The sequence below is a fragment of the Leptonychotes weddellii genome, chromosome 6, assembly GCF_054177405.1.
Source record: "Leptonychotes weddellii isolate Sample4059 chromosome 6, ASM5417740v2, whole genome shotgun sequence".
NCBI lineage: Eukaryota > Metazoa > Chordata > Mammalia > Carnivora > Phocidae > Leptonychotes > Leptonychotes weddellii.
This window is the reverse complement of record NC_138374.1, coordinates 13,275,024-13,299,243: the sequence shown is the minus strand read 5'-3', so window position 1 is coordinate 13,299,243 and position 24,220 is coordinate 13,275,024. Positions and strand designations below refer to the sequence as shown.

At 41.0% G+C, this 24,220-nt stretch overlaps 1 protein-coding gene and 1 pseudogene across 3 annotated transcripts in view; one reads left to right on the top strand and one right to left on the bottom strand.

The window, feature by feature from the left end:
* The window catches only part of GFRA1 (GDNF family receptor alpha 1), a 208,625-nt gene that overhangs the window by 61,147 nt on the left and 123,258 nt on the right, over positions 1–24,220 (bottom strand). For all 3 annotated transcript variants that reach the window (XM_081823446.1, XM_081823445.1, XM_006742956.3), the window contains one exon: positions 128–464. In XM_081823446.1, coding sequence (XP_081679572.1) covers positions 128–464 — 337 coding nt within the window. The remainder of the gene's footprint in view (positions 1–127; positions 465–24,220) is intronic.
* On the top strand, positions 19,324–19,647 carry LOC115944177 (large ribosomal subunit protein eL33 pseudogene; annotated as a pseudogene).

Sequence of the window (24,220 nt, the reverse complement as noted above, 5' to 3'; positions counted from 1 at the left end):
GGCCTCCGCACCCCCCCCCCCCCCGCCCAGTAGAAACTCAGAAACCGGGAGCTCGGCCCCTGAAGCAGCCGCAAAGCTTCTCCCGGCCAGCTCACTCACCACCGCCCAGCTGCCGGCGCCCGCCTACCTGCAGATGTAATTCGTCTTGCAGGAGTCCTGCAAATTCAGGCAGTTGGGCTTCTCCCTCTCCTCGTAGGAGCACACGGGCACAATGGTCTGCCGCCTCCGCTCCGTGCACGCGATGTCCCGGCAGGAGCAGAAGAGCATCCCGTAGCTGTGCTTGGCCGGAACCTTGTCGAAGAACTGCCGCAGGGCCTTGTGGCACTTGCGCCGGTTGCAGACCTCGCCGGACATGCTGGTGGTGCACGGGGTGATGTAGGCGGACCTGTACTTCTTGCACGTGTCGTCGAGGTTACAGGCCTTGGCGGCGTCCAGGCAGTTGTTTCCCTTGGGAACGTGCTCCACTGCAGAGGAAAGAAAGGCAGGCGTGACCGCAGGGCTGGGCGCCCGGCTGCTCACGTGCGCGCTGTTCTAACAGGTCCGGCCGTGTCCCCGGCGATGCTGGGCGCTCGGATCAATGCTGCGTTTTGAAGCTCACAGGTAATGAGTTCCTGACAAGGACAACGTGTAAGGAGTGCAAAGGCTGGGAGCCCAGGGCAGCCCACAAGCCCCCAGCGCTCCCTTAGATGTATAATTAGGTGGGACCGAGTGGGGCCCAAGAAGCCAAAGGAGCTCAGGCACCTGCCTGACTGCGTATACACAAGGCAACAGGAGAACGAGTTTCCAGCTCCTGGTTGGTAAACTGAAATTAGAATAAAAGAAAAAAGCAACAAATTATATACTTGTTCATTATACATTATATAAAATGATATGCTGAGTGTAAGTATAATTGCCATGCAATCCTCCAAGAATATAATTATGTAATAAATGCATATAGTACATGCTAATTACTATATGATTACAGAGTAATTACATGGTTATTTGAGCCCAGAAGACAAAATATTATGCCAGCTCTCTAAACAGGAAGAAGCAACTACAACGAGGCTGTGTTTAAGTTCTAGCTCACAGGCCATTGGAAGAAAACCAGAATAAATTACATGAAAATCTGCAAACCTCAGTTACCACTTAACTTGCCACATACAAGATGTGGGATCTAGAAGTATTGAGGCTGCAAACTAGAAAAATTCAGCTAGGATTCTGGATAGGATTTCAATGGGCTTACAAACCATAGGCCTCAGGGATCTCACAAAACATATGTTGCCTTCCACCCAAGCCCGCTGTGCTCGTGCTCAGAGGGAACAGGGCTGTCCACTGCCACGCTGGCCACTGTGTGGCCTGGAGACAGAGCATAGAGGAGGCAGGGCCCGCTGCAGTAGCCAGGCGGACTGGCAGGCAGGACCAGGCCCAATGCCACGAGTTAAAAGATGAGTAGACAAGGGAAATGTAGCTTGACACCATGATGCAGGTGTTTTCACAGGGAGGTAAGTGATGGAAAAAACTTCCAGGGCCAGGTTCTAAGGTGATCCATGGAAAATTGATCATTAGGTGTAGCACTGACCCTCTGCAGCCAGCAAAGAAGTAGCAGACCACCCCACTCAATTGTAGGAATTGTCTCCCCCCACCCTTCCATGAATTTCCTGCTCAGGCCTCAGGCCCCTGCTTCAGTTCTGGAACCCCCTTTCAATCTCTTTGTGCCCCAGTCGATGGGGGCCATGAAGGCATTTGGGAAATGACAAGAGGCTGGAGAACTGATAAGAGTGGAGAAAGAGTCCAAGTGGGTCGGGTGGGTCTGAAAGACAGGGCATTGCATTTAGTGTATATCCAAAGGGCACATGGCATATTATTCAACCTTAAACAAAGAAGGAAATCCTGCCATAGGTGTGACAACAGGGATGAACCGTGAGGACATTATGCTAAATGAAATAAACCAGTCACAAGAGGACAACTACTGTATGATTCCACTTACAGGAGGTTCCTAAAACACTCAAGCTCAGAGAAACAGAGAGCACAATGCTAATAGCCAGGGGCTGGAGGAGAGGGACATGGGGAGTTGCTATTCAAGGGGCATCAAGTTTTAGTGATGCAAGATGACTAAATTCTAGAAATCTGCTGTCTAACATCATACCCACCATCAGCGGTACTGTATTGTACACTTAAAAATCTGTCGAGAGGGTAAATCTCATGTTAAATGTTCTCACTACAATTTTTTTTTTCTTAAATGTAAATCAGTGAAGGGCACACAAAGCAAGTTTACATTTCATGGAAAGAAAAAGACTCCCTGTTTTACTGATGGTGCGTCTTGCTTTAAGAAAGCCCGATATGCAAAAGTCTGAAATCACCAAATTATACCCTGGCACCACGAGCAGTACCTTATTATGCCTCAGGTTCAGGTTCCTGCAAGGACATCTGAATCCAACAGTTTAATGTGAAAGGCAATAAACAAGACATTCAGCCCTTCTTGGGTGAGCAGTACAAGAGGCCAGAGGCTGCACATAGATCCCTGCTGGTTTAACAAGCACACCTGGTACATTTTCTCCATCATGACCTTCCCAGACTAGCTTCTCTCTGGCTCCTCTGTTTTCACACTCAAGCTCCTCCGGACTCAAGAAATGAAATATTCACCATGTGCTCTGATAGGATCACCAGGATCTACAGGCCTTGGTAACACTTCCTGTCCTTTCCTCTTTTGGGACTTTTAACATTGTGCTCTTGGGCCCATCCACAATAGTGATTTATATTCTCAAAGGTCTAGAGTTCCCCAGGAGATTTCTAAATTATCCATTTTTCATGAGCGTCTAAAATAAATTAATATGACCAATAATCAAATTCTGGATCATCTGGATTAGGCCCTGAAGGCTAGATACTGGTACATAATTTTACTGCCTGCATTTACACTTGTCCTGGTATTGAATGGTGCTTTATGATCTCTGGCTAAAAAGAAAAGAAGAGAGGCTCAGAGGTGCACTTAATACTTAAATGACGTAGCCAATGATATATGAACAAACAGTTCACAGAAGTTCAAATGGAGGAAAAAGGCAGAAGAATTAAGTCATCACATCACACCCAGTAACACAGGTCTGCTCAACTCAAAACAACTCATGCTGAAACAGGAGTATATTCCAATTGTAAGCACCAATTTAGCTTCAGAAAAATGGTATTACCCCTTGCATTAATGTTATTAACTTGCATTTCATTGTTCACAAAGTTCTGTTCATATTTAATTTGTGTATATTGTTTTTATAGTTGTGTAAAATTACAAAATAAAAGTTTATAGTTCTATGTTCATAAGTGCCAAATAAAATTATAGTAAAAATAATAAAACTCAACATATGAGGTCCAGGAAATATAAATTTCTCTCTTAAAGTAGTTTGTATAACATATAAGTTTAAAAAAAAAATTGATCTGGAGAGAAGCTCCTTGACGTGGGTCTTGGCAATGAATTTTTGGATATGACACAAGCAACAACATCAAAAATAAACACATGAGATGACATCAAACTAAAAAGCTTCTGCACAGTAAAGGAAACCATTAATACCATGAAAAGGCAGGCTATGAAATGGGAGAAAATATTTGCAAATCATGTATCTGATAAGGGGTTAATATCCAAAATATATAAATAACTCATACAACTCAGTAGCAAAATAATAATAATAATAATAATAATAATAATAATAATAGTTCCATTTAAAAAGAGCAAAGAACCTAAATAGACATTTTGCCAAAGATGATATTCCAATGGCCAACATGTACCTGAAAAGATGCTCAGCATCACTAATTATTAAGGAAATGGATATCAAAACCACAGTGAGGTATCACTGTACACCTGTTAGAATGGCTGACGTCAAGACAAGAAATAACAAATGCTGGTGAAGATGTGGAGAAAAGAGAACCCTGGGCACCAGAGGTAGGATTATAAATTGGCACAACCATTATGAAAGAGTGTGGAGGGCGCCTGGGTGGCTCAGTCGTTAAGTGTCTGCCTTCGGCTCAGGTCATGATCCCAGGGTCCTGGGATCGAGTCCCACATCAGGCTCCCTGCTCAGCAAGAAGCCTGCTTCTCCCTCTCCCATTCCCCCTGCTTGTGTTCCTGCTCTCACTATTTCTCTCTCTGTCAAATAAATAAATAAAATCTTAAAAAAAAAAAAAAAAGACAGTGTGGAGTTTCCTTGAAAAATTAAAAATAGAATTATCATGTGATCCAGCAACTCCACTTCTAGGCATACATCTGAAGGAGACCAAATCATTATGTCAAAGAGATATCTGAACCCCCATTTTCACTGCAACATTATTTATAATAGCCAAGACATTGAAACAACTTAAGTTTTGTCAATAGATGAATGGGTAAAGAAAACGTGGTGTATATACACACAATGGAATAATATTCAGCTGTAGAAAAGGAAATGCTGTCACGTTAAGTAAAATAAGTCAGACAAAGACAAATACAGTATGATCTCACTTTTATGTGGCATCTAAAAAAAACCAAAAAAACAATACACAACACCACCAAAAAAACTAAAATCATAGAAAAAAAAAAAATCAGCTTTGTAGTTACCAGAGGCAAGGGAAGGTGAACTGAATGAAGGTAAGTCAAAAGGTACAAACTCTCAGTTGTAAGATAAATACATAATGGGAAATGTCATGTACAACATGATGACTATAGTTAACAATGTTCTATGTTATATTTGAAAACTGCTAAGAAAGTAAATCCTAAAAGTTCTCATCACACACACAAAGACATTTTTCTTCTTTTTTTGTGTGTGTATCTATATGAGGTAGAAGATGTTAACTAAACTTGTGACCATCATTTTGCAATATATGTAAGCCAAGTCATTATGCCATACATTTCAAACTTATACAGAGCTGTATGTTAATTATATCTTAAGAAAACTAAAAGAAAAAAAATTGGCCCAGTGTATTCCTGCTTTATTATAATAATGTCAGAAGGCTTCCTTTTTAAAGTTGGGGTAAAACTATTTACACTCCTAATTTTTTCTTCTTAATGTTATCAAAAAGAAAAGCAATATTTCAAAGGAAAATCTCTGTACAAAGTGGGAATAGAAAGCATCATTTTATGTCTAAATAAATTGCTTAAATTTTACTTCATTTAGCAAACTCACTTTCAGCTGATTCTGTTTTCATCAATACATAACCCTGCCAGAGCACCATCTCTTTACCATTATTTCAGAGCCTGTGACAAATTCCAGAATGCACAAACCTGGAACATTCAGAGAAGCAAAAAAACCCTATGAATTGATGTCCAGCTCACAGATCAATATGTGACTGGCTTTTTGTTTCTGATTCTCATTCACACAAAATATTCTCATGACCCTTTTCCCAACTTTATATGTGAGGCCAGTCTCACCCAAATAGCAGAACCTGATGAAGACAAAAGAAGAAAATTACAGACTAATATTCCTTACATAGACTCAGAAAGTTCAGTAGATAGCATTTAGCAATATGTTAAAAGGATAATGTACCAAGACCAACTTGGGTTTATCCCAAAATGCAAGGCTGGTTTAATATTTAAAAATTAATGTAATTTGCCATATAAACAAACAGGAAGAAAACCATATGATTATTTAAATGGACAAAGAAAAAACGTTCAACAAATTTCAGCCCTCCTTCCACAACAGAAAATCCTCAGCAATCGAAGAATAGTAGAAAACTTTCTCAATCTCATAAAGGACATCTATAAAAAACCTTACAAGTAAAAATCCTATTAATAGTGAAATATTGACTTTTCCCCCATAAAGTCAGGAACAAATGAAGGATATTCATTCTTACCACCTATAGTCAACATTGTACTAGAGGTCCTAGCCATTGCAATAAAGCAATGAAAAGAAATAAAAGGTACAGAGATTGGAAAGGATGACATTTCTATTTGCAGATGACTTGGAAAATCCTAAAGAATTTACAAAACAACTACTAGAATCAATAAGTGTATTTATCAAAGTCAAAGGATATAAAATTATATACAATAATCAGTTGCATTTTTTTAAACTATTAGCAAAATTTTAGGAAACAAAATTTAAAAACATAATTCCATTTATAAGAGAACCAAAAAAGGAGCACTTAAAAATGAATTTAACAAAAGACAATGCAAGATCGTGACACTAAAAACTAGAAAGCATTGTTGAGAAAATTAAGGAAGACCTAAATAAATGGAAATACATACCATGTTCATGGATCAGAGAACTCAGTATCATTAAGATATCAGTTATCCTCAAATCATAATATGTTTTGACACTGGCAAGGGGATTCTAAAATTTATATGGAAATGCAAAGGACATAGCATAGTCAAAGCAATTTGAAGAACAACAAAGTTGAAGGAGTTTATACTGATCTCAAGATTTACCACAAAGCTGTACTTAGCAAGACACTGTGGTACTACATAGGCATAGACAAGTCAAACAATGGAACGTAAAACAGAACTTGGCTTAAATACACCCTCACATCTATAATTATTTGATTTTTGACAAAGTCACTTAAAAATATCTAATAGAGAAGTTCTCTTCAACAAACAGTATTAGAATAATTGAAAATCAATGTAAAAAACAATAACAAAACCCCCTACTTCACACCATACATAAAAATTAATACAAGATGGATCATAGACTTAAACCTAAAAGCGAAAATCACAAATTTTTTATACGGAAACAAAATAATCTTGGAAGTAGGCAAAGGTTTCTTAGGACCATAGAAAGCCATAACATAAAAGAAGAAAATTGGTAAGTTAGATTTTAGCAAAATTTAAAAGTTCAGTTCATCAAAAGACAGTGATAAGAAATGAAGAAAAGGAACAGACAAATCACAGACTAGAAGAAAATATTTGCAAAACACATATCTGACAAAGGATTTATATCTAAAACATATGTAGAATACCCAGAACTTAGTAATAAAAAACAACCCAATTGAAAAATGAGCCAAATACGTGAGCAGACACTCCACAAAAGAAGCTAAATGAATGGCCAATAAGCACATGAAAAGCATTCAACGTCATTAGTTATCAGGGAAATAAATGCAAACGAAAACCACAATGAGATCTGCTATACACCCACCACAGAGGTTAAAATGAGTCTGACAACCCCAAATATTTTCAAAGATGGTGAGCCCCTGGAATCTCATACGTTGTTGGTGGGAGTGTAAAACTGTCCAATCAATTGGGGGAAATACTGGGCAGGTTTTTAATAAAAGTAAGCATACCACTACCCTATAAGCAAGCATTTCCACTTCTAGGTATTTATCCAAGAGACATGAGAATATATGTCCAAAAAAAGACTTGGATAAGAGCATGATTATGCTATACTGATAATAACCAAAAACTGGAAAAACAGCTCACGTATCCATCAATGGGAAAACGGCTACACAGCTGTGGTCTATTCGTGCAGTGGAATGCCACTCAGAAATAAGAACCCATGAACTACGGACACACACAATAGCATGGATACAGCTCAACAATACTATGCTGAAGGAAAAAACAAAAGTCTTACACAAAAAATACACACTGGATGATTCTACAAATGTGAAGTTCTAGAAAAGACAAACCCAATTTATGATGAAAAACATCAGAGGAATGGTTGCTTCTAGGGGTTGGAGGTGGGGATTGGCTGGGAAGGGGCAAGAGGGAACTTTCTAGAGTGATGGTAACTTCTATCCTGATAGAAGTTTGAGTCAAAACCTACAGAATGGTACACCTAAGGTTTGTACATACATAAATTTTACCTCAAGAGGAATAAAAATTAAACAAATATTAAAAACTGGTTATTAATAGGTACGCTAAAGCATGTAGGGGAAGTATATTGATATCTGCATTTTAAAAACGTAGATTAATTGATAGGTGGAAAGAAGGATGGATAGATGGATACTTAAAGCAACTGTATTCTAATTTATTTTTTATTTTTTTTAAAGATTTTATTTATTTATTTGACAGAGAGAGATAGCGAGAGAAGGAACACAAGCAGGGGGAGAGGGAGAAGCAGGCTTCCTGCTGAGCCCGATGCGGGGCTCGATCCCAGGACCCTGGGATCATGACCTGAGCCGAAGGCAGACGCTTAATGACTGAGCCACCCAGGTGCCCCAACTGTATTCTAATTTAATGATAGAATCTAGATGGGTTAACTGTAAAATTTTTTCCACATGTTTGAAAATGTTCAAATAAACAATGGGCAAAAAAACCCCCCAAACAAACCATAAAACAAAAACAGCCCAGATTCATATATACCCTATTAAAATAAAGTTTATTTTAACATGCACAGAATATGGAAAGCAGCAACTCTTAGCACCCCTTAGCCTCCTTTCTTGGTTAAACACTCCTGAAATCATAGGACACGTAATGAGAGTTGAGTTTTCATTTGGTAAGAAGATTGATACCTGTTATCTATTTGATAGACACCCCCCGCCCAGGGCATGCACAAAAATGCTACGTTCATGACTCGAGGGCAGATGGGGGAACATGCAGAATGATTCCATTTAGGCCACTTGAGTCACACCCAATTGGCCATCAGCTCAAACAGCACATGGAGGAGCAGGAGTACGCCTGTGTTTTATGGTTTGGGCGCACGCGCCTCCTGGCCTGCCCAGAAGGCTTCCGGACAGCTTTGCCATAACTCTGAGCACCATCCTCCCCACAGCTCATTTCAGAGCTCAGCACTAAAATGCTGCTTTCCCCTCCTCCCCTCCATCTCTAATCTCTCCCTCCATCTGCTGTTATTCATTCTTTAACTTGGTAGAATGTCTGGGATGCTGCCTGAATGGGAAATATTCTCAGAATGAAGGCTGATTACTAGAAATCCTTTTTTCTCATGGGAGGACGCCTGTGTGGGGGCTGTGCCGGCTAAGGAGCCCCTCTCCAGCATCAGCCTAGCACTGTATTCTAGAGAATGCCATCGAACTGGCTTTTCCTTTCAAAGTTGGCTAGAACCATGTTGTTACTTTGCAGGTTACGTATTGCTTTTCTCTGTCATCATTCTAAGCCTCTTTGGCTGTGATCACATCTGATGTGACTTATTTCCTGTTTTCCTGGGCACGGGAGGTAAAACCTGCATGGCAATGGGAGGGCCAGCTCCCAGATACCAGGGAATACAAAAGGGTCAGGTGTTGCTGAAAAAAACAAAAAACAAAAAAACAAAACAATGAATTAATTAGGAGTCAGGGATTTTAAATGTGGTCCAGTTATCCGAGTGTCTTCATACAATTCAGCTTTCCCCCAGTGGACCTCAGTTTCCCCATTTGGCAGATGATATATCGAAGTTCCCTTCAAGCCTCAAGGTTCTTTGATTTGATGGTTATGATAAAAAAAAATGCCTTTTCTGATTATGACATCAAGTATTTGGGATAAAACTTGGTGATCAGGGACAGAATGTAAAAAAAAAAATCCCAGCACTCGAAAGCGCTAACCTCTCGGCTATTTGCTGTTTCAAAGAGTACATGGACCAACGTTTCCAACCCTGACCTACAGGCAGAGCAAAAGTAAAAGATCCCTCCAACACTGGGAGATGTGGAGGTGTCAGGCATGAATTATGCACCGGAAGAAGCTTTCACATTCTAAATTCCTTTGGAGCAAGGAACTGCCTTTATCCCAAGTACAATCCTCACACTGTCCCTAATCAAAGAGGCTATCACTCTGGCCACAGCCCCTCATTACTTACACTTAGATTTACACTTAGAAAATGCCACCATTATTGGCAGATGCGGGAGCTAGCTAGCCAGTCAAAATGATTCAGGATGAAACACAGATGGAAACAACTAGAAATCCATTTCTATAGATTATGAGGTGGAATAAAACAGTAAATATATTAAAATCTGCAAGGCCTGCATGAAGATGTGGTTTATTAAGCAGAAAGTTCACAAGGCATGGGGAGAGAACGTTGTTTATGAACGCCTGCCAATTTCTGGGAATCTTTCTGCCTTTCTTTTTTGGGCTGCAGAAGTGAATTCACAACCGGTTTCCTCTTTCTTTCTGACTGGATTAATTACCATGTTAACACAACTAGTGTTCTTCTTCTAATAGGATCCCTCTAACGTGTTATTCCAGCAAAAAAAAAAAAAAAAAGAAAGAAAAAAATGGGCAATATCTTCAAGATCTTCACAGGGGCAGAACAAGCTTTTCTGGAAGCTTACATGTGCAGTCTGGTCTTCTGATATCCACGTGCATCAGATGGCAAATCTGATCATACAGGTTGTGACCCTTGCAACTGATCCTTCAAGAGCTCGGCCTTTTCCAGCTGGGGTGCTAAAAATTACATTTAAAATGCACATGTTGGCTCTTTGCAGCCCATTTTGTCATTCATACACTGTTCCAGGCATATTGTATTACACAATGATGGATTTCCTCCTCACTCAGTTTTTTTTTTTCCCCTACATTACACGACTACACTGAACCTCGAGCCATGCCCAAGTTTTCTCTGGGGTTCACAGTGACTGAATTTTTCTGAAGACCTGTGAATTTGGAAAGAACTCTTCTGTCTGGTGAAGACCGTGCCCAATGTTAACCACAAGTCATGGGCTCACCCGATGCTCACTCACCCCAAGCTCACTCTTTCGAGCTTCCATTTTCATAATGGGCACCCTGGGGTCCACCAGCCCCGTCCGTACCTTAAAAAAATCAGATGCCTCCTGTAAGTGGTGTGCGAGTCACATGCTTGCTGCTGCAAGATGATTAATAGTGCTGTCTCAGCAAATGGGATCATTACATTTTTAATTAACCTTTCCAACCTCCTCCACATTTTCCTTTTGTTATACATCGGATCTCTGAAGTTTTCTCTTGTTTATGTACAACTAGGTTTGAAATACAGGCATGAAAAAATGATAGCAGGTGATGCAGGAATGGTTGCCCAGGTGAGATGGCTTGTGAGGTGCCGCGCCTCATTGTACATGAATATGGGGACAGGCGCTCAGAACTCGGTGGCTGGGTTCCCACCTAATTTTTGTTTTGGCAGCTTCGCGTTATTTAATGGCCTTGGCTACCAGGAAACTGGCTTTTTAAAATCTCTTTCAACCTAATTATAATTACAGTGTATAAATCATACAATGATCGATTATAAAAATCTCGGGTTCATAAATATTTAACTTAGCATTTAAATCCACACTGCAGGAGTGCATGAAATTTCTGAGCCCATCTCTCTGCAAACAACTGCTTTATTACAGTTCCAATGCCAGTTACTGAAAGCTGAACCAAGTTTGTCTTGCAGTACACTCAGGCACATATCTGAGCACAAAGGCTTTCCGTGTATTAAGATGGCACGATTTTGTTATTTCTAAAAAATGCATGCCTCTCATTAAAAAGATATTCTGCGAAGTCCTCTATCGTCATCTTTTAATTCCTCAAGTATGGAGAGACACAGTTATGATATCACACATAAAAACACTCATTAAAATATGTTTTATCTAATGTAAGATTAATTCCGAGATAATTGAGGTCAGATTTGTTTGGAAAATGTATTGTGACATGTGCAAACTCTGATGCAAAGAGGAAATGATCTTCTCCGAGGATTCGAGCAAAACAGCTAAATATTTTTCAGCAAAATCATAAAGCCATAATTGGATTTCAATTTAGTAATAGTCGGCCTAAGACAGGCCATTTTTAATAATCTAATTATGTGTTCAGGGCCTACCCCAGAACTCAACGACGGCTTCAGAACTATTAATTGTACTCAATCCTGTTGCATCTTCAACCATGAAATTTGCTATTACATGTAGGACTGGCTCCCGGTTATGAGTATTTTTTTTCCAATCTCAGATAATCTTTATAACATCCCCCAAAATGCCTACTCCTTTCATTTTCTAAAAGTGAACTATTTTAATGACTTTCTCTGGACCAGAACACTTGATCCCAAGGAGCTCAGATTTGTGGTCCTTCTACAGGAAAAAAATTCACGATGAGATCTACAAAAATCTTCCCTATTTTTATGAAGACATAGATACCAGCCCCTTGCTTTTGTCTGATTTTCATTAATTAAACGTATTTAATTGCTAACATCTCATTAGCAGTAAAATTAATGAGTACTTCAACTACAGGAAAAGATCCACATGATAACGTAAACCTAATTCATTTTCTGGGGTACAAACTGTAGCTCCACCAATATTTAGGCTGTGCGAACTCCACTGATACTTAGTCATATCAACAGTAAAAGGCTAAGCACATCTTCAAAACCAGTGCTACTTCTCTCTAGAGAAAAACACTGAATGTTGGTCAACCAAGTAAAAAAGAATCTAGGTCCCTCTGCACACTTCCACTAATGTATCACCTCAGAGAGGACTAATTAGAAGGGAAATACGCAATGGTTTGTTTTCACTAACTGTCTAAGTTACTGTTAAATAAAAAAATAGCCTCAAATAGCCTTCGGCTCAGGTCATGATCCCAGGGTCCTGGGATCGAGCCCTGCATCGGACTCCCTGCTCCGCGGGAAGCCTGCTTCTCCCTCTCCCACTCCCCCTGCTTGTGTTCCCTCTCTCGCTGTGTCTCTGTCAAATAAATAAAAATCTTAAAAAAAAAAAAATAATACGTGCAAACTTTTAAACTGGCATACTCAAATTTAGAAACTTCTAAGTGTGTGCCAGGCAAAGTAATCGCTCTGGGAAGCGGGACTCTTAGCCCAAGGAGGCTGCCAGCACTCCAGACATTTCTTGAAACTCTTCCCTAGGAGCCTGAGGCATATTCTTCAGAATACTCTGAGCAACAGCAAATCTCTGCATCGGGGATGGATTTTAAAAGCCAAACGTCACTTAGTGCTAAATGTGGTAATGTAGCAGGCAACAATGTACAATGCTCAGGGGTAGAAAATAAGTGATAATATACATAAGGATTTTTTTTCATTTGGGTGACTTACAAATCATCTCTGACAATAACCCATGAAGTGACTCTTCTTGAAAAGGTGTTGAGCCAATGACAACACTAGAATAAGTGTTTTGCTTCTCAAGGTGACTACTTTGAAGGACGTTGTCCATTTGGATGTATGCGTTCTTGGTAGGCTCATTAGCCATAGTCATGCTGTACATTAGCTGTCTTTCTCCAAGGAGCTAGAGCAAAAAAATGCCACCAGAAGGCAGGCTAGCGGCTCGAATGTTACTTCCACTACACAATCTGTAAAAATGACTCTGGCCTCTTCTATACACAAAGAGAAGGGAAAGTATGCATTCCAAAGCCAAAGCATCAGCTAAAACAATGAAAAATGAAGAGGCTGAAGATCCTATTAAGTAGCCTGAATGATGGTGAGATAATAATGAATCACTGATGATGCTGGCAGTTGTTTTCAGCAAAGGGGATTTCAGCAAAGATAAGCTAAATATCAGGTCTTTATTTTTAGTTAGAGAGCATAAAATTCAATGCCTTTCCTCCCACGAGCCTATTTACATACGTGCTGTGCTACCTATTTGCCTTCACCTGCTTCCCAATTAATACCCCATTAAGCTGCTCCACCTGCAGTGGCTTTTACCTTCACCACAGCCCAGCAAACATCACTCATCTGCTACAGCTCAATTGTTTCTTTGGGGAAGAGAAACACAAGCTGCTTGAATAATAATGGCAGGACTTGGAGTTTACAGAGTGTGCTTTCTCAAAAGCCAGTAGCCAGATGCGGAGGCCATTTCCAGAGAAAAAGCCAGTAGCCAGGGCAGAATGTCTAGAATTGAGTGTGGCCAACGTTCCAGAAGATGATGGAGGGAAGGAATATCCATCTTCAGTAGTCAGATCTATGAATCCGGATTCTACATATGCATTTTTAATGATGGTTTGCTTCATTCAAGAAGGTGTGTCATGTCAAGTTGGGTTAATATTTTGTTTGGTTAAGGGTACTTAGGCAACTTATTTTAATTAAGATTAGCACATTGTTTCTCTTTTATGCAAATAGGTTTTAAGTGTTTGAAGAGTTGGTTCCTTCAAGGAGTGACCAAACTTGGAGGCATCAGAAGCCCATAGAGAGCAAATTTTACAAAACAAAAACAAAAACATGGATTCCTGGGTCTTGTCCCAGCCTCTTAGAATCTGTGTTTTCACAAAGTACCTGAGTACTTCCATTGATCAGACTTGGAATTCACTGACTTCCAGTGAGCTAAACCTTTCATACTTACTACCCATCTGCACCCCCACTTATTTTCCTAGTAAATCCTGGCTTTCTGGTCGGTTCTGTTCAGTTTCAGGAATGTAGTCCCTAAGAGATGCCTTCTAGTAGGTAGCTCTTTGGGGCCTCATGCCTCATTCCACGAAGATCTTGTTGACAAGAGGGCTCTTCTTGCCCATGTTCCCCGTGTAACTTCAGAATCAAGCCTAGGCTAGATTTACCAGGTAGCCCTAGCACAGATACTTGCAAGGTGGGCTAAAACAAAGCCTCCTCTCCCCACGCCCCATTGCCTCCCATGAGCTGCAGAGGAAGCAGACAGAACAAGCGCGTGTGTACCCATCTACATGCCTCAGTGAACCTCTGTGTTTTATCTTAATGGTATGTTGGCAACTGTTCCTTTTCATTTCATCTCTAGCTTTAAATTGGTTCCAAATGCATTTACACATTTACCCTTCTGAGCCTCAGTATAACTCCTGTTAGATCCCCAATTGAAGAACTACACCAGTTAGCTCAAGGATTAAATTTAAACCTTGGCATTTTACATACTCAGGACCTCCACTGTGTCTCTGCAACTTAATCTGCCACTCCGTCTCCTGCAGGAATTGCAAAGTAAATACAGCTATATCTGTCTGGTGTTCCGTGGGCACCAAGCCACCTCTCCCTGGGAGGCATTCTCCCACCTGGCTCCTGTCCACCGGATGCTGTGAGTCTGTGGAGGGAGGTGTGAAACCCAGCACACTCAGGCTGCTTCTAGAACATCTTTCCTCAGTTTCTCACACAAGCATATCAGCTATGGGGTTGTATCCCCAATGTACACACATAAATTAAGAAGCCTGGTTGTTCACTGAGAACCACCCTGGCTCCTAGAGCCCAATATTTCCACTTAGCTATTTGCTTAGTCAAGACAGGTATAGGTTGGGCAAAATGCATGATGTGTTTCAATCCCAAAACTCCTGCAAGCTTCAAAGTGTGCCTTCTCTGGTAAAGATCTGGACTTGTACACCAGCTAGTTTTTGTGAGAAATGCCACTTGAACAGTGTCAAGGCTGAAGCTGGATATGAGTGCTGGGGTCAAGATGATCTTATCGGCTTTATGCCTAGAGAGATCAGAATGACATTCAGCACAACTGCGGGCGTGCAGGGCCAGCTGCTGATGCCGCTCTCAGCACCCCTGGATGTGCCAGAGGTATAGGGTCACTCTTTTGCTAGGGCATTCAGGAACAAGAGACATGAGGAAGGCCAGCCTCATGATGGCCAGCCAGGCTGCCCTTAAGTGGGGAAGGGATGGAGGGATGAAGAGCAGCAGTGAATTTCTGCCCTATAGGAGGATGGCTTGGGTCCCCGATACCCCTGCACTGATAGAAGAGGTTCTATATTATAAAAAACCCTGCTTTGTTTTTATTTTTGTTGTTGTTGTTGGTTAAAGAAGGCTCGACACCCAGTATGGAGCCCAACACGGGACCCAGACTCGTGACCCTGAGGGCAAGACCTGAGCCAGAATCAAGAATCAGGTGCTTAACTGACTGAGCTACTCAGGCACCCCAGAAAAATCCTATTTTATGGTACAGGAAGAACCACACAAAGCCAGACCTTGTATCTCTGTGATTTAGCCTTTTCACTACAATAGTGCCAAACACGGGTATTAGCCTTTGCACCTTTGGCCTTAAAAAAAGAATAATGGCTCCTGAGAATTTCCCCTGATGTTTCTAGAGCTGCCCCCATTATCAGGAATGATCGGACAGAATCCTCCCTGTGGCATTAGCTAATGAACAGAGCCAAGAGAGCTGAGAAAGTTCCTAAAGTGGAAAATATGGTAGAACTAGGGTTCCCAAAGTAGAAGCATGAAGGTTGAAATGGAGATTGATCTGACTCAGGAAGAAAGCTGGCATTCCCAGGATTAGCAAGTGCCCTCCACGAAATTCTTGGGAAAAACAAAACAAAACAAAATGGAAGTCCAGTTGGCCATTTGGTAGAGAACAAGATTTTCTCAGTTTCTATTTTATTTATTACGTGTGACAGATGGTCTTCAATATTAGATTTAAGAACTCCCTAGCTGTCGACAGGGAGAACCGAACTATCCCCTAGAGTCTTCTATGAGACCCTTCAAGGATTTCACATAAGAAGTTCTGTTCACTATTTTAAGTGGGACCATATTTAGTGATGTTTGGGGGTAGTAGTGGTGGTTTATGCAGTTCAGAAACCAGGTTTGGCTTAGGAATACATTTGTAAAAGGAAGCAAAAATTAAATGTGTCTTTCAGAAAGATAGGTCAAATAGTATAATAACAGAGAACCAAAACTTTAGAAGCCTAGCCTATACCCGGAAAACTGGGAACTCATTTCTAGTATGGTGTCTGCATGTTAAAAAGAAAAGTGAAAACAATTGTCTAAATCTGTTTCTTGATAGCAATGAGAGGTCCTCTTAGTGTGGCGAAGACTTCTTTAAAGTACCAATAACTCTGGAGTGCTCTGCATTTGAGAGAGAATAGAAAGGAAATTATGAATGTGATCACAAACCTCACACAATCTTCTAGGGAAAGGGATCACAATCATTTGCTAAGACCAAACACTACAAAGGGGGAAAAGGTATCCACAGGAGATTAGTGTGTCAGTAAATACATAAAGTACAGAAGTCCCACATATTTGACATTTGAAGAACAAAGCTATCCATCAATGTCCTGGCACAGATCGATCAAATAGAATGCTACTGCTGAAAACCTAATAGTATGATGGTAATAATGTAGCCATAAAACCTCTGGTCTGTAATTGACTGCTTCCACTTGAAGCTAACGTGTCTAAAACAGTGACTAACGTTCACCTAAAGATTTCACTTGCGTTGAATGACAATCAGTTACACCTCACACTAGTCTCAGTGGATGGTTTGTGCTGGATAATGGCTCAGGGACAGATGCCAAGGGGGTGCAGCGAGAGAGTACATCCCAAATGAGCAGCGCAGGTATGGGATGTTGAAATGTGGATCTCAGGTATGTTCCCTCTTGGCTGCCTCCTTTGCAAGGGCTGAAGCTGCCCCTCTCTGACAAAGTAATTAGAAATGTATGAGGCTGTAGAGTCTACTACCATTACAGAAAGTTCCTCAGGGCATCCAAGTCTTAGTTGTCGAGTTTTGTTTAGTGAGCATATTACTATAAATCACATTCCTGGATCCTAAGAGCTGATGCTTTCTCTTCTTCTTCCTTTTTTTTTTTTAAAGCTCCTACACAGTCTGTGAGTTATGGATGCCAGTCTGGTGAACAGTTTGGTTAAGTGGATCTTCTTGGACAAGAGATGCAGCTGGACTGTCGATAGGGAGAACCGAAAGTTTGAAAGGAAAGTTTATTGCTGTTGCTAGATGACAAAACAAAAGATGATTTAGTCTCAGCACAAATTCAGAATCTTCCATCAGTACAAATGGCTGCCAAAGGGATTATTCATTGTCAGTATCTGCCACACCCAGACTGCTCAAGTTCAGTGATGCCCAGCTGCACAGCAAGACCGTGAAAGGGCTGTGTCACACATCTTCGTGTTCTCTTTTGTTTTTAATCTCCAGTGAGGTTTTACCTACACTACCTGAAAACCACTACCACTTCGGGAATGCTTCATTTCCAAGTATGAGCATTCCGTCCTTCCTTTCAACACACACTGGAGAGAAGCGCTCCGCATCTTTCAGTTCATGGTCCTAAGTAAAAGCCCTTAATGTGTCGTCCCTGGGTTTCATTATGGCAAAAATCCCCAAGACCTTTTCATGCCCCGAAATGGATTTGCACGTCTCAGGTATTCAGTTAGCCAGGAACTGTTGGTTACCAAAAGCAGAAATTACCAAAAGCATTGTGAGGCTCATTGTAACTAGAAATTTTAATTAATATGCCTGGTGGCTTCTAATGGACTTTGAGTACACATCAGATTGCTTTGTGCCCTTTGATATATACTTAAAGGTAATTGGGTAGTCTTACTGATGTATTTTTAAAGAGCAAAGTATTGATTAATAATGTTTCAGTATTAATATAACCACTTTGTAGCTGATCAAGAAACATCAATAGTAGAAAACCCATATTTATCTACAAATTAACAACTCTATATAGATCTGTTACTTTAAACTAAATGGGGTGCATCCACTCATTACATTCCAATAGGGATGAGACTCCTCATAATAAAGATTAAAGCTGAAGTTGGCCTTATTTTCCCACTGCATGAAATGAAGGCTTTTCACCACTTCATGCCCCGGTGCAGCTGAAGAACAGCTACAGTAAAGCACGGGACCACTCCCCCCTCTAACAGCCCGATATTTTTAATGCCGTACTTGAAAACATTTCATACTTTGGGAGATTTAATTGCTGTGACTGCCCAGCAGAATGAAATAAAAAATGATTGTACCACTCAGGATGGAGGTGGGGATGATCCCAGCTTTATCCCTGCTTAAAACCAGTTGTACGGTTCATATACTTGGAGTGTAAGTCCATTCAAATTGAATTACCGCAAAGAAGAAGTGCTGGAGCATTTTGGCTACTGGTGATGAGTCGGTTCCTGAGGCTGGGTTTTAGGACCCTGAGCCCCGCGCGTCTCAAACAAATGGGACTAGTCCCTTCTCTTGTATTTATTTATTTTTCTAAAACCTAAGAGTCCTAATGATTCTACTCAAGAGGTTGGTTTGAATAAAATTCTTCAGTTGTCTTTAGCAGAGCATGAAGGGTCCACTGACCTCCCGGCAGTTATTCTGTGTGGCCCAGACAACGTACAAAATGGCAGCCAAGGCAGTTTCCGTGCGTGAGTCCCCAAGCCAAATTTCTGAAAGGCTCCCTTTGCTCTGACCTGATGACAAAATACCCATAGGTTGCCATTGCTACCTGCATGTCATGTGGATTTAGACAGAGAGAAAGAGATAGCAGCTGACAGGGTCCCTGTCCTGGCTGAACTCCCCCCTCTCTCCCCTACAAGGTACATGGCTGGAAAAACCACAACCAGGGAAGTTCACAGACACAGAACCGAGGAGCCCACACAAGGCAGTCATGGGACAAGGCATCAGGGCCCTGAGAAGACAGGAGTATGAGACTCCAGGAACCCAGTCCCAGGCCCATGTGTCTCACTCTGATGTGTTTTGACCTACAGGTCCACTGGCTTTGTTCAAAGAGGTGTGCCGGCCACAATGTCACTGCTCTGTTTGGGAGAACATCTGAATTGGGGCTCTGAAGGACATTTGATTAAACCAGTGACTCTTGGCCATCTTGGAGCTTGTGGAGGCCTGCTGGGAACAGGACTCCTATAATTCCAAATTATGTCTGGAAGGCTGTGGTCCAAGGCCATTTTTGCTGGCTATAAGCGGGGTCTCCAGAACCAGAGGGAGCAAACAGCCCTTCTTAAAATTGAAGGTGTTTATGCTTGAGATGAAACGAAATTCCGTCTAGGCAAGAGATGTGCTTATGTGTACAAAGCAAAGAACAACAGAGTGATTCCTGGTGGTAAACCAAACAAAACCAGAGTAATCTGGGGAAAAGTAACTCGTGCTCATGGAAACAGTGGCATGGTTTGTGCCAAATTCTGAAGCAACCTTCCTGCTAAAGCCATTGGCCACAGAATCCGTGTGATGCTGACCCCTTAAGGATTTAAATTTAATGAAAAGTAAATAAATAAAGGTGTAATTTGTTCTCTTGTAAAAACAAACAAAACAAACAAACAAAAACCAGTGACTCTTACTGTTTTTTGAGCAGATGAATCTCCCGGAGGGCTTGAATCCCACTCCTATTAGGGTGTGATTCCGTGGATCTGTGGTGGGACCCAGGAACCTAGAGTTTAACACACTTCCCATGTGATTCTGCTAGACCACATTTTGAGAAATACTGCACTGCTAAAAGAAATGGCTTCCTAGAAGACTAAATCTATTAATGAGATCAATTTTCCACATCCAGAAGTATAACAAACCAATAATAATCTAAGCCATAACCAGTACGGTACTCTTTAATAATTTTATCAGAATTCTATCACATAATTCACTGATTTGTTCACTCATTCATTCATAGTGTTCATGCTGACATTTATAGTGTTCACTATAGGCTAAGCCATATAAATTTTGCCCCTATTATTCCAAGACCAATCTACCTATTTGCATTCAGTTCAAGTGAGTGAATACTAACTAAACAAATGGTATGGTATAAATGTGCTGTTTACCTGTAAGGAAAAATGTCAGCCAAGCAAAAAATAGCCCCTTCTTAAAAACTCAAGAAGCAAATATACCTAAGGAATAAAATACAGTTAGAATCTGGCAGAAACTATCAGCTGGCAAATGATGAACTACTTAAAAATAGTCTTATGACAACTGGGTATCCCCTTGGAAAAAGATAAAATTAAATTTCTAAGACAAAAAAAAAATTCTAAAGTGGATGAAAGAATTAAATGGGAAAAAACAAAATTTTAAAACTTTCAGAAGGAAGCATAGGAGATGATCTTTATGACTTTGAGATAGTTAAGGAACTTTTAAATAAGACACACATACCCCAAACATAAAGGAAAGCCTAATAAATTGACTACATTAAAATAAAAAATTTAGTACAACCAAAACATTCCAAAAACAAAGAACAAAGATAAGCCATAGACTAGGATAAGATATTTAAGTTCACAAAATGATAAAGAATGATATCCAGAAATCACATAGAACTCGTATGAATCAATATGAAAGAAGAATATGATGAGGTGATCAATAGAAGACTGTCAAGCATAAAAATATATTGCATTAAGATAAATTCCGAGGATGGAAAAGAATAGAATTTCAAGGTCAAGGGGCAAAGAGAGTGATATAAACTTTCTAACTATTAAGAAAAATCTTAATAGTATATTATTTAAATGGTGCTAGTGAGAATCAAATCATTACACTATTTTCATTTCATCAAACTCCTTGAAAAGAGTGCTCTTAATTTTATCGTTAAATAACTATGTTACAATATTACATGAATTAAATCCTTTCCAACTACATGAAGTTAAGCAGAAATATTTTATATTTCTATTTAACAATGAGGAGGTTCACAGTTTTCTAAGATTCTTTTGGGGAATATCTGAGCAAAAGCAATTGAGGACCCCAGCTATAGAGAACCTACCGGACATGTGAATAAACACAAAATTTTTCATTATTCATTGTTTACTTTCAATTAGCCACTATTATCACCCAAGTACCCACTGACAGAAGACAGGACAAATTCTGAGATAGTCACATACTATAAAAGGCAATGAAAATGAATAAACAAGAGCTATATGCATCCAGATGGATAAATCCCAAAAGAATATCTGAAAACAAGGTAAGTTGTAAGAGTCTATGTACGGAGTAGTAACATTTACATAAAGAATAAATACCTAAAAAACAATGTGTACACATACACAATACCCACATCTATGTATATATTTATACATGTAGTGAAGGTGAAAAAAAAAATGCAAGAGAATGACAAACACCAAGCCATGATGGGAACAAATCCACTATCTGAGCAGATCCCAGGTTTTGTGGTGTCACAACGTACATAACTTAGGAGGCTCTCTTTAAGGAGAAGAATACACAGTTTTGAACAAAAATTGATGAGTATATTATTGTATAGGCTACATTGTCAAGTATACTCCAGGTAGGAGAGCACTTGAGCAGGCACTGGTAAGAATACAACCGTGTATTTATTTGACATGTTGAATGGTTTGACATGTTTTCCCTGGACTAGCTTCTGGCTCCATACATTTCATACTTCATTTCTCCCCTACGCCCACAAACATCAGGTGTAGGCACCACAGGACACATTCATACTGCTCTATGACTTCAGGTCCTGTGCGTTCGTGGCATGCCACGATGCTCGTGGGTGGGAACACGGGGCAGCTGGAGTATCCCAGAAGCTATGCCACCCGTCCTGCACTGGGACGTCTAGCAATAACTTACCCACACACGGAAGTAACTGGGACCCATGTAAGACTATCCCGCTAAACCCTGACTGCACTTATATCACTGTTTGCCTTTGTTTGTGTATTTGAAATGTTCCGTGGAGAGACAGAGGCAGAGAACACGCTGAGTGTGCTCGCCTCCCGAAGCCTCCCAGGGAACAGTGGCGGGGAGTTCTGCAGAAGTGACTGTGACGGTGGGACATCGGTCTGGCTTGAGGGGTGGGGTAGCCTGCTAGACCCTGGACAGCTGTCAGTCATCGAGGGTCAAGCTCAGGCGCACCACTGGCCGGCGCGGGCAGTTCACGCCACACCATCCCACCTGAAAATGCATATGGTGACACATCCTTTTCTTCCAGAAGGGACTGGTTTATGCACCCCGCTCCTGACTCCCCACGGAAAGGGGTACCTGTTTTATCAAGGCAAAAGAAATCGCTAGAGCCAAGCGGGACTCTGTCACCACATGTCACTTCATATCAGCCAGCACATGTCAAAGAATGACAGAAAAAGGTGCCACCTGCCATGGGCTCACAGAGCCCATCAAACTTCTTTTTGTAAAACACTTCAACAGTAACCAAGAGAAAATTTCCTTTATGATCCACGATGCCATCTCGGTGAATGAGAACGAGTGAAAAAAATCTCATTTCCTAGGACTGGAGACAAACAGAGGAGGAAGCGACTCTGCAAAAGATCTTAAGTTAAAAATACACCCTCCACTCTTCCCACCTACAATCGCTCCTCCCCCACACATCCGTTTCCTGGGGACCACAGTGGAGGTGTCAAAAAGCAGCATGGAGCCTTTTTTGGAAGAGGAGTTGTAACAATTTCTACCTAAAATGACGGATATTATAAGCTATGACAGTTGGGATTCTTTCCACTGTGCTTTTATCAACAGTGATAACAACCAAAGTTATTTGCAGGGAGTGGGGGAGGATGCTGTTCTGAGAATTACGCCTTTTGTCTCCTGGCTTAACCTTGGAACACTTTAAAACAATTACCAAGAATTACATAACTTGAGGGCCAAATGTGATTTCAGAGAGAATCTAGTCCAATATTCTAATTTAAAGGTGGAGGAAAGCAGAGACGTGCCTGAAGCCACCCAGCCAGCTAAGGGCAGAGGCAGCAGAAACGCTCACATCCTCCTGCGGCAGAGAAAGGTGAGTGGTGGGCAGCGCATACGGGCACAGACCCTCAAACCAGACCTACAAGCGTGTGCCTTGGGCGAATGACTTAACCTCTGTGCCTCCATTTCTTCATCTGCTAAATGGGAACGTGGTAGCAACAATATGAGCCTCTAAAAGGTTGTTGGGAGGATTAAATGAGATAATATATGCCCAGCACCTACCAAGTGCTGTTAGCACTGGTGGTTTTCGTTTTCCCGTGAACCAGTTCGCTTACTTCTTCCACACGGCCATGACTCTGTCATCACAACCACTGTTCCAGAAGGAGCTTCACTAGGGGTACGTACAGACAGCCTAATGAAAGTAAAATGATCCTGTCCATACGATGGCTTATGTAAAATAACTGGCTTTGATCTTAAGGAAAAAAAGTCATTAAACACGCGATGCAGCTTTTTCCAGGGCAGGGAAAAAGGAGGGGAAGAACGAGAGAACAAGGAGATGCAGAAATGAGACAGGGAGGGGCGCCTGGGTGGCTCAGTCGTTAAGCGTCTGCCTTCGGCTCAGGTCATGATCCCGGGGTCCTGGGATCGAGCCCCGTGTCGGGCTCCCTGCTCGGCGGGAAGCCCGCTTCTCCCTCTCCTCCTCCCCCTGCTTGTGTTCCCTCTCTTGCTGTGTCTCTTCTGTCAAATAAATAAAGAAAATCTTTTAAAAAAATAAATAAATAAATAAATAAATAAAAGAAATGAGACAGGGAGAAAAATGCATCTGTACTCTAACGGGATCAATTTTTAACTTGATTCAGATTAAATTTCAAACGTGTTGTTTTTTAAAGGAAAGAAACTGTTCTAATAACCAGAGCAGACTGGGTCCAAGGACGGCTGCACACACCCAGACAAGGGACTGGCTAGGCACTGGCACCCTGTAAAAGCCACCCCACAAGCCTAGGGGGGTCACCAGCACGTTATATGGATCGACTACCTCCAACTCAATGTACGTCCTTAAAATACGCTTCCAGGATCTTCCTGGAAGACAGAGCCACTGTCATGCTGGAGAAGTTATAGCAAATTAATAAGGATCTCGACATGCTTGAGAATACTTGGGGTATAACAATGAAGTCATTACTCTTTATCTCCTTGAATTCCAAGA